Source organism: Hippoglossus hippoglossus, chromosome 14, assembly GCF_009819705.1.
Source record: "Hippoglossus hippoglossus isolate fHipHip1 chromosome 14, fHipHip1.pri, whole genome shotgun sequence".
NCBI classification, from domain to species: Eukaryota; Metazoa; Chordata; class Actinopteri; order Pleuronectiformes; family Pleuronectidae; genus Hippoglossus; species Hippoglossus hippoglossus.
The window spans coordinates 11,599,924-11,616,503 of NC_047164.1; the positions used below are offsets into that span (position 1 = coordinate 11,599,924).

General features: G+C 40.2%; 1 protein-coding gene and 1 non-coding gene across 4 annotated transcripts; one reads left to right on the forward strand and one right to left on the reverse strand.

The window, feature by feature from the left end:
- Positions 1-1,266: 1,266 nt before the first annotated feature.
- LOC117774335 (AP-2 complex subunit beta) lies at positions 1,267-15,424 on the forward strand. 3 transcript variants are annotated; one of them, XM_034606688.1, is made up of 22 exons: positions 1,267-1,399; positions 3,372-3,426; positions 3,562-3,667; positions 3,877-4,012; positions 4,340-4,585; positions 4,907-5,097; positions 5,189-5,410; positions 5,880-6,000; positions 6,283-6,378; positions 6,523-6,638; positions 6,869-7,034; positions 7,343-7,441; positions 7,582-7,841; positions 8,151-8,343; positions 9,384-9,425; positions 9,758-9,910; positions 10,111-10,256; positions 10,446-10,575; positions 10,765-10,849; positions 11,001-11,087; positions 11,935-12,089; positions 12,861-15,424. In XM_034606688.1, the coding sequence occupies exons 2-22, from the start codon at positions 3,390-3,392 to the stop codon at positions 12,933-12,935; spliced, it is 2,862 nt and encodes a 953-aa protein (XP_034462579.1). In that variant the 5' UTR covers positions 1,267-1,399; positions 3,372-3,389; the 3' UTR covers positions 12,936-15,424. The 3 variants fall into 3 exon arrangements, with proteins under 3 accessions (XP_034462579.1, XP_034462578.1, XP_034462580.1); XM_034606687.1 differs by having other exon boundaries at positions 1,282-1,399; positions 3,367-3,426; XM_034606689.1 differs by lacking the exon at positions 9,384-9,425 and having other exon boundaries at positions 1,282-1,399; positions 3,367-3,426.
- A 1,003-nt stretch (positions 15,425-16,427) lies between these two features.
- On the reverse strand, positions 16,428-16,516 carry trnay-gua. The gene is given in 2 exon segments: positions 16,428-16,463; positions 16,480-16,516. It is a non-coding gene; the product is annotated as a tRNA-Tyr (tRNA).
- Positions 16,517-16,580: the final 64 nt, after the last annotated feature.

The following is a 16,580-nucleotide window of genomic DNA, read 5'->3' on the forward strand; positions in this document are numbered from 1 at the left end:
GTGTTTTCCATAGTTTATTTCAAACATGGAACAAGCTTCACCTTTGTTTTAATACAAACTTTTTATATTTTTCCACTGTCATTCATATTTCATACAAACTTACACTGGGATTATATCTTTTGTATGATGTAGTTAAGTGTCACATATGTGTTGTATACTTGAACAACTTGTGTGTGGTATGAATGACATTTTAATTGAGTAAGGCCTATTGGGGTTAAAGAGATTTTGTTATAACTAGAACATCTTGCATTTGCTTGAGAGGGGTTTTTTACACACATTACTTTACATTACGCACTACAAATACTGCCAGAGCAATCAGCAAGTTCTTGGGTTCAATCTGTAATTCAGCAGAAAATCTTTAATACAAACCGAAAAGCATGACAGAGAGGCACCGAGACGCAATGCCTCCCACAGCACGTACAGTACAAAGTGTGAGCTGCAAAGGGCCAAGGCATGTTTTTGTGATGCAAAAGACGCTGCACAAAATGCACCATGGGACTAAATGTGTCAATGTGTGCATTGTATGTTCTGGCTGTAATTGTTTGTCACACGCCACTAAAAGCAATGACATACTGACGCAACCATGGAAAAGCTGCATGGTTGCTTGGTAGATTTTGACTTTACATATAAAGTCATATATATAAAGTTTGCAATCAATTGATGTAATATAATGCATTAAACTGCCTGACAATACATAAATTCAATATTAGCTTCGCCTTGACCTTCAACAAATAGATGTTTCTTACTTGTTAATGCATAAGTAATAATAAATTAAAGTAGCTACAGGATATAATAATACCAGTTATGTACAATCAGTCATTTTACTTTTGATATTTTGAAATGAATATTCCCGATAATTCATGTGTTTCTCTGGTTTCCACTTTCCTCTCGTGCTACATTCAAACGCATGGGAAATTATACAACTCTAACAGGTCACGCCCGAGATCCATTGTAATTGCCTATGAATATAAATATAAATGTAGGTACAGTGCTTGAACTTATTGATATAACACGTGCACCTGAAATAACAGTGTAAAAAATCAATTTGTCCACATCAACTACCTGCTGGTTGGGATCACTGACCTTGTTGTCTCACCGGTCCTTTTCATGCATAAAAATATACTGCAATTTCACTACTCATAGATCTAAATAATATTCAACCCAACAACAGCCGTTTATGAATCTTTGCTTTGGTCATATTTTTACGTGACTCCAAAATGTACCGATGTGCACAACCGCCACTGCCGGGGCTCGAGAGAGAAGTATTGTAATATCCGGTGTCTTTGAACGCAGCGCCACAATCCAGATTCTCCATCTTCCTCCAACTGGGCAAAGGGACCAACCTGCGTCTTCCTCCCGCTGTAACTGCACACTTCCCGGCTGAAATACACTCCATCAGGTAGGTGGGATATGTGACCAGACTCTGTATTGTGTGGTAATCCTCCTTCGCGTGTTGTTTTCATGTGGGCCGGTTTGCTGGGCGGCTCGGGCACCTTCATTAACATTAACATAGCTCCTGTCAGAGGCAATGGAGACTGGGCCGCGGGTCACTTCTCTGTTCTCACGTCAGATTTATTGTCGTAACGTTTCAAGTCGCATCCGACTAACAGAGAAAAAACAGACGCTTGTCGGTTGTTGCTAACTCACCGTCGGTGGAGTCTGTGGTTTGTCGCTGTTAGCTTGTTAGCATTGCTAGTCTCAGTGGGGGTTAGCGTTAGCGTTGATCGTTTCACTGATGCCCCATAGCACGAAGCAAGCTAGCTCGCGAAATCAGAGATAAACTGCTGTGGCTGTGGTCAGTGATGGCCGATGTGATGTTGAAGAGGAGGTTAAACGTATAAGTTGAGGTTGTCGTTGTTTTAACGAGGGGATTGAAGATTTATAACGAACGTGAGGTTAGAGAGTTAATGTTTAAGACGTCACCGGTGCGGTAGCTACGTGAATACAGCTAGCTAACGTAGGTAATGAAGTTAAACCCTAAAAGATTGTGTCAAGTAATGAAGCGAACATCCTCTTACAGAGAGAGATTCAGCATTTCACATGAAATATGATTGTGTGGCTGCGGTATCTTACTTCCCAGTGTTGCTGGATTTGTTGTTAACGTGTGTGGACGATATGCAGGATATGAACTATCTGATATTGACATAAACTACATGGTCAAAAGTATGTGGACACTTGAATATTTCACCCACACATTGTTGGATATGCTCTTTAAAACCCGTGGTCATTGTGAAATTGGCACAACACACTCTGCTCCTTTTTATGGTGTCATTTCATAAAACTGCGGAACCTCGCTGATACTGATCAAATGCTCCCTTTCAGACATATGAGATTTATTGAGGTTGCACATTGATTTTGGGTGATGAGATCAGGCTCTGAGGTTTTTCTCAAAGTGGGAAGCACACACACACACACACACACACACTCTTGGAGGGAACCGACTGTAGCCTGAGCTACTGTCTGTGATCCCAGAAGGGATCTTTGCTTAGGCTAAGGATGTCTACTGCTGTGGCTATTGATATGTCATATGGCACTTACATATAGTACTTACTTATAGCACTTTGTAGTTTGGCTTTCTTGAAGAAAATTGCACTTTCTTGATTCTTGTTGTTCTGGGTTTGTACCCTCATGGTTGAATGCACTTATTGTAAGTTGCTTTGGATAAAAGCGTCAGCTAAATGAAATGTAATAATGTAATAATGTCTGGGTACTTTTACAGCATCTATGATAATGACATTAGCCAGGGCAGCATTTAAAAGACACTCCTGTCAGAATATGAACCTGCTATTTCCATCAGATATGACAGATGGGATGACAGCAGGCCCCTGGAGTTCAGTAATAGCTTTATCACAATGTTGATCATTGAGATGTTCAGCAATAAAACTCGATGGCATATGGGAAAGCAGCAATCTTTCGACAGTGCCACATTGAACCACTGAGTGCAACCTATTCCTCTGCAGATGATTTGATGATGTTTAAAGTTGTAGCAAAGGTACCTGAACCCACCAAGAATGTTTGTTCACTTACTTTTAGCTGCTGTATATTGTATTTCCCTCGCAGTTATGATGGAGTTTCAATAAAAAGTGAGAATACCCATGGGAAATATTGGTTGTGTATTTTTCAGTTTTCACAGAAGGAGCCTGTTATCTAGAGATCTATAGAATAATTAGAAAAGAGAGATGCCCAATACAATCTGAAATACAAGTATTTTTGTCCTCTTGTCAATTTAGTACTCAAATCCACTTTGAATCTTTATGTCTTCATTGCTAATGATGCACATGTGAATGACAACATGCATATTGGGATGGGTTAAAGGGAAACTTCATACACATTTTGCTGATGAGATAAATCTGTGTATATCTTCAGTACAGACTTAAAGGACCACAACCATGACGGACTCCAAATATTTCACAACGAACAAAAAAGGTGAGTACGGAAGGCAGATCGTTAGATTTAGTTGTCATCTTAGTTATGGATGCATCTAATCCTTGAGCATTCAGTTACCTATCATTTTCACTTCAAGCGGCTTTAATGTTGGACATGTTATCTTATCTTTTTCAGGGGAGATCTTTGAACTGAAGGCAGAGCTGAACAATGAGAAGAAGGAGAAGAGAAAAGAGGCTGTGAAGAAGGTCATTGCAGCCATGACTGTTGGCAAGGATGTCAGGTACAGTGTGAAATATATAATTTGACATAAACCGTGAAGTTAAATTGTAGGTTGAGCTTATTACCACTTATAGATTGTATAACAAGACTTCTTAGAGTATATATAAATCTATAGAATGACTGATTTATCACATTGCTTAATGTAAACATAAGAACAGATGTAAACCTCAAACTGTAAATCTTTACCAAGTCCTTTTGCTTTGCCTTCAGTTCCTTGTTTCCAGATGTGGTGAACTGCATGCAGACTGACAACCTGGAGCTGAAGAAGTTGGTTTACCTCTACTTAATGAACTATGCCAAGAGCCAACCTGACATGGCCATCATGGCTGTCAACAGCTTTGTCAAGGCAAGTCCAAACATGACTTAAAGTTGTTAATCAACTGAGTGTAATACTGCCAAGCCTTCCTAAATGTGTCGACAGCTCCACCAAGACAGATGAATCTAGAATTATATTTTTCCACCTTTTCATGAGTGAGATATGGTGTGTTTTCAAATGTAGCTGGCATAATGTTGGCATGACTGTGAGTCCCACAGGCCACAGGAAGTTAAGATTATCATGCAGTTTTGAGGTGTCTATAACATAAAATGTCCCTTTTGGCTCACAATAGGAATTTTCCCCAGTGAAATCTATTCAGTTTAAAACCAAAACCGCCTTGCTCTCCCTGTTCTCCAGGACTGCGAGGACCCCAACCCTCTCATCCGAGCTCTGGCCGTCCGCACCATGGGCTGCATCCGGGTGGACAAAATCACAGAGTACCTGTGTGAGCCTCTGAGGAAGTGCTTGAAGGACGAGGACCCTTACGTGAGGAAGACGGCAGCTGTGTGTGTGGCGAAACTTCATGACATCAATGCCCAGATGGTGGAGGACCAGGGCTTCCTGGACTCTCTGAGAGATCTCATTGCTGACTCAAATCCCATGGTAAGTTCCAGGCTGGTGACAGGCAATTTTTTGTAGAGTGAGTAAGTGAGTTTGTGTTTTATTCCTTCGCCTGCATCTCTGACAGTCTTGCTGAAAACACAGAACTGCTAAGTTTAACTTTATAATATGCTGCTCGTTTATTACTGCAAAGTAAATGCATAATGACTTAGTAATATTAATTTATCAGCCTATTATTGTGACCTGTGGACTGAATCATTTGTTTCTCTTTGCTTTTCTGTGTTATTATGTACTGTGTGAGATGTGTGTTTCATTTGGATTATTGTGGTGAGCAGTGTTCCCTGAGACCTCTGTGCCTTTCAGGTTGTGGCCAATGCAGTTGCTGCCCTGTCGGAGATCAGTGAGTCTCACCCCAACAGCAACCTGCTGGATCTCAATCCCCAGAACATCAACAAGCTCCTGACGGCCCTCAATGAGTGCACAGAGTGGGGACAGATCTTCATCCTGGACTGCCTGTCCAACTATAACCCCAAGGATGAGCGTGAGGCCCAAAGGTAGCAATTAATCAAATATACAAGATGCTTTTTAATGCAAGTAGTACATTTTACTTTAATGACTATCACCATCCCGTTTCCTGTCTTACAGCATCTGTGAGCGTGTAACTCCCCGGCTGTCTCACGCCAACTCAGCCGTGGTGCTGTCAGCTGTCAAGGTGCTGATGAAATTCTTAGAGCTGCTGCCCAAGGACTCCGACTACTACAACACCTTGCTGAAGAAGCTGTCCCCACCACTGGTCACCTTGCTCTCCGGAGAGCCGGAGGTCCAGTATGTGGCTCTGAGGAACATCAACCTCATTGTCCAGAAAAGGTGTGTGATCACAAACACCAGAAACTATTGACATCAAAAATAAATTAATCACATTTTAAATACTTTGTTTACAAATAAGTAAAGTACAGTCAAGAATTTTTCAGTGTTACAGTCTAGAAAATCTGACTGTCGTTTTGGGCTCACCATCCTCTACCATGATATTCTTTTAGTATGAATTTGCTTAGTAGATACTAATCACACACACGGGTATAAATTTGCAAGTCTAGCATGATATGGGCTTTAAATAATCGGTAAAACAACAGTCTTTTGCAGTCAGAGCTGGTTGTGATAGAATATGACTCCCACTTTTTCAAATGTCGTATTGACAAACGAAAACCATTCTGGTATAATAAGATATATTCCAGAGTTAGGTCTTCTGGAGCACAATCACACCCAATTTCCTCAGTGGCTTGTTTGTTTTGGATCAGGTCTTTCCACTGTCTAATGCGTAATGTGTTCATGTGTGCAGGCCTGAGATCCTGAAGCAGGAGATAAAGGTGTTCTTTGTCAAATACAACGACCCAATCTATGTGAAACTGGAGAAACTGGACATCATGATCCGCTTGGCCTCTCAGGCCAACATCGCCCAGGTACCCTCCATGAAACACAACCAAGTAGTAACTTTGTACCAATGTCATTTATTTTCTCTTTGCTAAATTATAGTAACAGTATTATATTCTAGATATGTGTGTGTATAGGTGTATTTTGAAAGTCCCCCCGCTTGAAAGGAGAGACTACATGAATGGATTAACTTTTCATAATTTTGGTAATTAACTGATGTTAAGAGAAGGAGAAAATGTTCAATTTTTAAGTATTAAACTGGAAGAAAAATATTAAAATGGAGTGTTACAGCTGTTATCTGTCACTTTCAGGTGCTGGCTGAACTGAAGGAATACGCCACAGAAGTGGATGTTGACTTTGTGCGCAAGGCTGTCCGAGCCATCGGACGCTGTGCCATCAAAGTAGAGGTAAGAAATGCCACCATCACTGTATCTTGAAGATGTCTCATGTGCATTTGAGCACAAGAAACATATTTCACTTCAGTCACAAGAGCGTTGTGGTTATAGAGAAATCATGATGTACATGGTGCCTCTGTTTTGTTCCATCTCCAGCAATCAGCGGAGCGCTGTGTCAGCACTCTGCTGGACCTGATCCAGACCAAAGTCAACTACGTGGTTCAGGAGGCTATTGTGGTCATCAGAGACATCTTTCGCAAGTACCCCAACAAGTGAGTTTTCCACTGAAACCCTGACAACTCCATCTAAAACAAATCAATGAACTAACTAGTACTTGCACATGTCCTGTTATTATACGCCTAATAACTAGTCAATATTTCAATGTTGTCTAATTAATATTTGTTTTTTTCACCTTTATGTACCACCTAACTTGTATTATCCAGTAAAGCGCTAAGGTGTTGTAAAGTTTCCATCTGAAAGCAGAGATTTTGGTCCTCTTCAGGTATGAAAGCATCATTGCCACACTGTGTGAGAACCTGGACTCTCTGGACGAGCCTGACGCTCGTGCTGCCATGATCTGGATCGTTGGTGAATATGCAGAGAGGATCGACAACGCTGACGAGTTGCTAGAGAGCTTCCTCGAGGGTTTCCATGACGAGAGCACTCAGGTAGGTTCTTCCTAAAAGCACATTAGAGGATTTCCCAGGCAATAAAGCGAGGTGAACATGTAGTATGGTATGTCAAAGTTAAACAAGAAAGTTGTTTTTTAAATTGCTAAACGTTTAACATTAAACAGCTGGAAGTCAGACTAAAGGAACAAATGATTTAATCAATTTGTCTTCAAATGGAGCACACTGGAGCATGAAGAGTGTTTTTCCTGTATTCATTGTATTTAGCAAGGACCAGGAGTTGTATTTTGAGAGGAACTGTACAGTGATAATGACCAAAATACAATACTGTATGATTTCATTTCCAGGTCCAGCTCACTCTGCTGACTGCCATTGTGAAGCTGTTCCTTAAGAAGCCATCAGAGACCCAGGAGTTGGTGCAGCAGGTTCTCAGTCTGGCTACTCAGGTAAGTTACATCCTTTATTCTAAAGAAGTGCATTTTTACATCATTTTGATGATTTATTTATTTATTCACTTCTGGATGATGTTACCTGTTTTTACCTGGTCTTACACAGCAATGTAAGTATGCGAGTTTCTCTTCTGCAGGACTCTGACAACCCTGACCTGCGTGACAGGGGCTACATTTATTGGCGCCTTCTGTCCACCGACCCCGTGACCGCCAAGGAGGTAGTATTGTCCGAAAAGCCCCTGATCTCTGAGGAGACAGACCTGATTGAGCCCACCCTGCTGGATGAGCTCATCTGCCACATCGGCTCTCTGGCCTCCGTCTATCACAAACCCCCCAGCGCCTTTGTGGAGGGCAGCCACGGAATCCACCGGAAACACCTTCCTGTCCAGCACAGCAGGTCAGACACTCGGGCACACTTGGCCACAATGATTTGACTGCCTTTGGCCTCATAACCACAATGTTATTTATGTATTTATTTAAAGGGTTTTAAAGATTTCATCAGATTAGATATAGAAAAATGTAGGAATACCAAAAAGACAGTATATACAGTGAGATGATATCCTTTCTGAATCCTTTCATAACTCTTTCTTAAGCCAATAACATGATATCATTTTGAATTGTAGTAGTTTGAATTTTAGTTATTTAGTTGCAGATCATTTCTGTTTGTAATGAATTTTTGCCCGTCTACTGTTTTCTCCTGTGACAGCATTGATACAGGTGAGAGCCCAGTGAGCGGTGGGCCGGCAGCTACCATGGAGCAGCCACATGTGATCCCCAGCCAGGGTGACCTGCTGGGTGACCTGCTCAACCTGGACCTGGGCCCTCCAGTCAATGTGCCCCAAGTGTCCTCCATGCAAATGGGTGCAGTGGACCTTTTGGGAGGAGGCCTGGACAGCTTGGTGAGCTTCATCTCAACACACACACTCTGACAACACATTTCTGGCCATCTCGAGAATTAATGTGCTAATAAATGACAATATACAGATACAGTTATTGAGTAATGACATTTGATATCGAATAGGTCAAAGGTCACTGTGACATCATGATGGAGGTACATACCCCCTGTGCTTTGGAGTCGAATGCCACAAACAAGTGGGGGTGGTTATAAGAGAGACAGACATATTTAACAGTTTAATCTTTGAATGGTATTTATAATAAACAAACTTATAGAGTCACAACAGTCTTGTCTATAAAATCCATTGGATCAACCAATGCTTTGTCTCCTATTTTTTTGGGAAAACTTAAACTCTTACCCCTGGGCATAATTTATTATAGCTGATTATAGTGAGATTTCACAAGCTGACAGGATTGTGTGATGGTTTGGGAACATACTATTCTAGTGTGTTTTTTGACTTGCAGGCTGCCATCTGATAAAGGAAGAGAAAGTTATGTAATGTGGATTTAAAAAAATTATAAATCAGCATTTTGGTAAAAGTTGTTCCTCATTTATCCGGAATAAAGAGGAATATGCCGAAAGGTTCCGTTGGTTGGTCTCTGCTTCCTCCTCCGATTCTTACTGTATGACGTTCATTTAAGTATGCTCGTAAAGCTAATTAATAATTTTCCTATTTTTGCTGTATGTATTGCTTAATATAACAAAACACAAGGCACACTAAAATGTTTTGAATTGTTTTAAAATAAGGAATACATTTGGTCTATTATTATATGAAGAAATTGCATAAGTCTTGTTGTATTTAATATCTGTCATTTTCCACTTTCCCAAGATGCTGGATTAACTGGATTTCTCTATAATCTTGATGCAGATTTAGGTCTTATTTTGAAATGCCACGTGGAGTTAGAAGCTTTCCCAGAAATTGAGGGCTCCTCTTGATGGGTTGCGGTTGCTAAGAAAGTCTCTGTCTCTGTCTTTGTTTGTGTGTTTGGTCTATCTGTGTGATGTTTGGATGCGGTCTTTGGGGGCCTCTCTTCTCTCCTGTAGCTGGGGGGAGACCTGGGCGGAGGTGTTGGGGGAAGTCCAGCAGTAAGTCAAGCCCTTCTGTTCGGCAGCCGGCCTGTCTGCATGCTGCATGCTTCCTGAACTTAACGCTTCATCACGTTTTTAAACCTGGCTTCTTTGTCTCACACTCACACAATTGAATTGATCTTACTCACAGTTTCTCTGCCATAAAAGTTTTTGCTAATCACATTATGGTTGACATTTTCATTTTTCCTCATAATCACTCAACAGTTAATTGTTTCTTTCTTTCACGTGACTTAGGATTTTCAGTGTAATTCTTTGTGTAGATTGTCAAATTCCCTGTGATACACTCAGATTGTGTGCTTATGTGTGTTTGCTCTTTGTGATTTCTATAGGTGGGACAGAACTTCATCCCCTCGTCTGTCCCCAGCACTTTTGCTCCCTCACCTACACCAGCACCGCCGGCCGTCAGCAGCGGCCTCAACGACTTGTTTGAGATTTCCACAGGCATGGCCAACACCACCGGAGGCCACATTGCTGCAAAATCAGTGAGTTCACACGACTCCACTCTCAGCCAGAAATCTCTTGATTCTCTCTCTCTTGATGCGTAACATACATTTAGACAATTACAGATGCATTGCCCACAATAAAGGCAGTAGCTCACTGAAAACCTGAAAGCCCAAACTGAAAGCCTTTTGTGGTTTTCCTGCATTACATCTCATTGGTTATATTGGTTCTTTTAATCCAGGTGTGGCTGCCTGCAGTGAAAGCCAAGGGACTGGAGATCTCTGGAACCTTCTCTCGCCGCCAGGGCCACATGTACATGGACATGACCTTCACAAACAAGGCCCTGCAGCACATGACCGACTTCGCTGTCCAGTTCAACAAGAACAGGTCAGTGAGGTCAAAGTAAAAAAACTTGAACTATAATATCACTTTCACTCAAACATCTCTAAAACAGCAGAGCTTTTATGTTGACTTAAGTGTCAGGTTGGCGTACCTCAGAAACGAGGAGTGTTTATACTGTAGCTTTATTCAAGTTCTGAAAGTCTAAATTTATTTTGTTTTGTTTCCTACGTGTAGTTTTGGCGTCATCCCTACCACTCCTCTTGCCGTCCACACTCCTCTGATGCCCAGTCAGAGTATTGAGGTCTCTCTGCCTCTCAATACCATCGGACCAGTCATGAAGATGGACCCACTCAATAATCTGCAGGTACAGAAGGAATCCCTCACCTGCAACAAATCCATTTAAACAACACACTGCAACACTTGTGCTTTTTGTAATGAGGAGGAGTTGTCAGTTATTCATGATTGTATTTTCAAAGTGTCCCTGGCTTACATCTCACTTTCGAACTAATCTGGTTATTGGACTCAAGTTCTTTTTTTGTTTACTTGTACACAGGTGGCTGTGAAGAACAACATAGATGTCTTCTACTTCAGCGTACTCATCCCTCTCTACGTTTTCTTTGTCGAGGATGGAAAAATGGGTATTTACAACGGTTCATATTATCCTCTACATCATCCTTTCTAATATGAATTAGAAAATCTTAATTTGCGTTATTCTCACACTGGATGTGAAATTCTCTACTCTTATTCTTCCACTTTACTAATATTGTCTTCTTTTTTTCCCTTCTTCAGAGCGACAGGTGTTCTTAGCTACCTGGAAAGACATCCCCAATGAGAATGAGCTACAATATCAGATAAAGGAGTGTCACCTAAATGCAGGTAGGGAAGGTTTTGAATAAAAATTGCTTCCAGCTTCACATCAATTTGTATATTCTGTCAGCAATGCATAGAGAATTCATACTTACACCACAGGTACTCTGTGTGGACTAGATGATCTCATTATACTTTGGACCATCTTGATGGATTATTTACATATTAATGACAACAAGAGAAAACAAGAATTGATTCAATGTTCCTTGCTCATAAAACATGAATTATTTATTTAATTATTTAAGTTTTTGATGCACAGATAGAAACAAAAGCACACAAAGCAAAAGAATAACATTAGTTAGTTTGCACTCAACTGCCCGCTTGTGATGTCTCAGCGTTCCCCAAGCGCAATGTTGAAAACCCACGTCTGGACTTAAAGCTCCAAAGTGTTTTGCCAGCTACAATTTATCCAAAGACCTCACACTTCTCTCTTTTTGTTCTTTCTTCAACCACACGCCTGTCTTTGGATTCTTCTCTGTACCAGAAGGAAACCTTCAACTTCTTTTCTTTTATCAGCTGCCCATAATTGTTCCACTATAACCTGGCAGCAGGATGGCTAACACCCATAGTGGCTCTTCCTAGCAGGGCCCAGTGTTTTAGTACACCTGGTCAGGTTTACTGAAGTCACAAGGTTTCCAGTCATAATTCATTCAAATCCTCTTAGAGCTAATTGACCTTTAATTCCCTTAAAATCCTTTTTGCCAGTATTAGTTTGCATTAGCTTGTTTATACCTTAGTTTAGCACCTGTAGTGACTACAGCCTCTAGTGTGTTTCTTGTGGTTGCTCAGTAAATAGATGGTTGCACCAAATGAGGTGTTTTCATTTCCTGAAGTAACCTTGATTCTTGTGCTGTAGACACAGTGTCGGGGAAGCTGCAGAATAACAACATCTACACCATTGCCAAGAGAAACGTAGAAGGCCAGGACATGCTGTACCAGTCCCTCAAGCTGACCAATGGCATCTGGATCCTGGCTGAGCTCCGCATTCAGCCTGGAAACCCCAACTACACGGTAAATCATTTGCAATCAGTTTTTATTATCTGCCATTAAGCTTTGCTTCATGGTTGTTTATTGACCAAGGATTTGTACATTATAACTATCAATAAAAAACTATACATATAAGTAGAGCCTGACGGATATGGAGTTTTGGGGGCAGATGCTGATATTAGTATCAATATATCCACCAATTTATATATTTACATAAAAGAAATGACAATGATTCCAAAGATGTCATTATCAAACACTTACCCAAAATTGTTTTGGGTTTAATGAGGTTTAATATTATACAGTTTAACTATAAACTTTGTTATAAATACAGAAAACAGTATTACAACTAAATGTATATAACTGTAATTAAGAAAATTAACACATTTTACGTAAAATGGAAACGAATGCAAATCTTTTTGGCAGTGTTTATTCTTTAGAATAAACATTTCAGTATATGCAATCGATCTGTTTAGATACTGTGGTTTTATATCTTTTTATTGTAAAGTTAATTCAGTTTTCTTTTAATTCCATTTGTATTTAACGAAAAAGTCTTGAGCTTTGTCAATCAGGATCTGTCACAAAATATATATAATCAACATGGTAAAAAAGATAGAATGAGAACCAGAATTTATTGCTTTTCAGGCTGCAACGTATTTTTTTTTTTTTTTTTAAATCATCAATTCAAAAGCAATAAAAGGTCAAAAGTAGTTTTCCACAGAATCTTTCAGAGATAACTTATGAGGGAACCTCCCATCTTAACCCTGTTTTTATCTCCCCGTCTTTTGTTTTTCACAGCTGTCGCTCAAGTGTCGGGCACCTGAGGTTTCTCAGTACGTCTACCTGATGTATGACTCTGTGCTGAAGAATTGACCCGCTCCGTCATTCAGCCACTCTGCTTCCTCCTGACAGTAAACACCAGTGTTTTATCATTTTCTCTTACCTGCAGCTAACTGCCAAAACAAGGGAATCCACACAGTTAATGACGCCGTGCACATTTGGATATTTTCCTTTGAGAGACTCAACAAGGCAAATTTCACCATGCTGTGGTTCTGTATACTGAACTGAGGTGAATCATACTGTCGTTTCCCTTATTTTGGCAGCTGAAATCATTGATGAATTCTCTTAAATCACCTCCCCATTTCCGTTTTTACCTCACAGTGGAAAATTTGACGACCATTCCATCCTAAACTTAGTGTCTTAATGTTGTGAAGATTTGACAGATGGTGAAACTTTCCCGAGTTGAACAAGAAATCTCCCCTGTTTCCATGAAGCCATTCTATTGATTTTATCTTGTATGCTGCAGCTTCTTTTGCTTTTGATTTATTTTTGATACTGGCTTTGCTTCAGTTGTACCCACATATTAATATCAGTGTTGATTGTTTCCCCTCTTGCCATTAATGTGTGAAGGTTTGAGACCAGTAATAATATTTCAGGAAACATGGCTTAAAATGAACTATTACTTATTTTTAAATTAACATTGAGCTGCATTTGTATTGCAGTTTCTCCTCTCATGAATTCAACACAGCTACTTGTAGGTAATGAAATTACTCACAGTTTTTGCAGCATTTTAAAGGAAACATTTTAACATTTGAATATTGAAAAATATGAAACATCAATTGAATAATTGAAAAAGCTTTAAGTGGAATTCTTAAAAGGTGAAAACAGAGAATTCAGACTAGGGCTGCACGATATTAGAAAAAAATGCGATATGTGATAACGTTGAATATCGCGACTTGCGATACATAAACAGTCCCTGGCTACGGACGCGGAGACCACGGACAGCTCCATAGCCGAGAGAAGGCGCACAGCCCGGTCGCAGCGCCACCAAGTCCGGGGGAAAGACACCCAGGGAGCCATGCACAGCTCCACCATGTCACTCACAGTGATCATTTGGGATCTTTTCATACGTTTCATACGCACTTTGCTATCGCGATGGCGATAAGTTTTCAAGATATCGTGCAGCCCTAATTCATACCAGAGATTACGTACTTAGCCAAGCACTTTACTGCTTCCCACATGAATTACTCTGTGTTGCCCACTTGAATGTGCATCACTCATCTATTAACAGTGATGTTTTGTGCTTAATCTGGCAGAGTGGGGGCATGTAGTGTTGCAGCAGGTGAAACAGAGGCCGGTTCGCAGAGGTCTTAATCACAAAGCTCTCTGTCCATCTCCACCTATCCCCAAACCTCTCTGAAAAGCAAACGGAAGTTTTAAACCGCATGAAGAAGTCGTGTTTAAAAATATTGAATACATTCAGTAAAGTGAGTGTCTGCAGGCTTTAGAACAGACAGACTAAAAAGTAACATACAGTGAATTTGTTTGTTTAAATTCCTAGACAAAATTGCTCGATTGCTGTTATTTTCATCATATATGTCTTCGCTTACTAGCTTGGAACCACTACACAAACCACATCAGCTATTGACTATATGACCACACACCAGTGCCACTCCATTTTAAGAATAGTTGCACATTACGTTCAAATATATTTTCTTTTTTGTAAGAGCCCCGTTTACTGCAACCACATAGTTGTACACGGCTTTATACACCTATATTGTCATTCCTATTTATTGTGCATCTACCTCTGCGTTAATGTTGCAGTTGCTTCAGATCTGTTATGTGCTTTAAATGTTTTCATTGTTTCTTTTGATGCCAGTGTTGTTTTTTATCTTTCTGTTGTCAAGCCAGTCTAAACCTGTGGCGAGTCGGCCAAACCAGTCTCACTGGACCAAGCATTCATGCAAGTTAAAATGCCAAGTTTATGTTCTACTACCCTAGTCTTAGTATAATTTTCTAATATTGGCAGTGTGTGGGCTATAGAACCTTAAAGTGCATACAAACTAAGACCTAGTTGCCCAAGTGCAGTGTAGTCCAGTGATGGTGTAGTTAATGTAGCTGATCAATTTAAATGTTTTGGTATTTCCATGAAAATGAAATAAAGCCTCGCCTCTATCTATTCAACAGAAAAGGCTTTTATTCTGAAAATCAGTTGTGTTGGTGACACTATTTTCATACATAATAATATAAAAATAATATGTTTATGTGCCTGCATGAGCTCACTGTCCATTTTATCTTTTTTCATTTAGGATGTGGGTTTGCTTCGTTTAAAAAAAAAAAGAAGATTATCTCCAACTGTCACCTGTCTCTTTGGGATCTTGTTTTATTACAACACCATTGTCTCTATAGAACTCCCACACATAGAAGTATATCCAAAACTGTTTCCAGCAATACAGAATGTATGGAGAGAGTTATTGTAGAATCTTATGAAATTGAATATTCCTCCCATTCATTGATGTAACCCTGTTGTAAATGGTTATGGTCACATTACCACATCTAATGTTAATAAACTGTCAAACTCAGTGCGTCCTTTTCTATTCACCCTGATGCGAGCAAATCAGGCCTCATGTCTCACCATCATCCCACTACACTAAAGGGAGAAGCACAGAGACACATGTCTACATGTTTGTAAGTGAAATCACTTGGGTATTGGAGGCAAATCTTGCTTCTACTCCCACAAACTCTCATCCTCCATTGGCTATTCCACATCCATCTGGATATGCCCATATAAAGAGAGAGAACTTCCTTCAAGCCGGAGATGAACCAGCGACATAAGAATAACTGTTCTTATGACCCTACAATCCTCCGCTCTTCCAGCTGAGCTATCAAAAGGTTAATTTACTGCTTGACATCACTTCCTTACGCTCGCCTTCATGTCGCAATTTGACTCTAATCCCAAATTATCCCTTTCAAAACTCCATGTTTGGTGGCGATGCTAATTTTTGTCACTGTCTATTATTTATATCACTAGCTCCCACTACTTCCTTTCACCCATTTCTGATCTTCTCTTCCTCTCTCCTATGTAATGTGCACGAGCACAAACGCCCCGGCTGCTGATTGGCTGGAATAGTGTTGTCTTCTCCATTGTCTGAACATCCTATTACCACAATGTCCCCTTGACTACATGGCATTAAATATTGATGAACCTGCCAATGTTGGGACAATTATTTTATAATCTGATGTTTCCACCTTTATGTATTCTGAACATATAAAGAATACATAAGCCGGAGTTGAACCAGTGACCTAAGGATTTCTGCTTGACCTACAATCCTCCGCTCTGCCAGCTGAGCTATCGAAGGCCTATAGCACTGTTTTTTTTATTGACATTTCACCTGATTAGATCAGCAGACGGGCACAACAGTAGAGGAAGTTGGTCAGGACAAGGGGCCACCTGCTTCAGTTAACATTCACACACGTTTCATATTACTTAGGTTGTCTGCTTAATTTTTTTAATTTTTCTTTGGTCCAGATCATAAGTGATTACATTCATGTAAGCTGAGCAAACTCACAGAAATGAAAAGCACATCCTTCGAGCCGGAGTCGAACCAGCGACCTAAGGATGACTGATATTACTCTCCTACAGTCCTCCGCTCTTCCAGCTGAGCTATCGAAGGTCACATTTTATGCTTGAAGTCAAACATTAAAAAAAATTGTATTTAAATTGCATCACTGAAAATA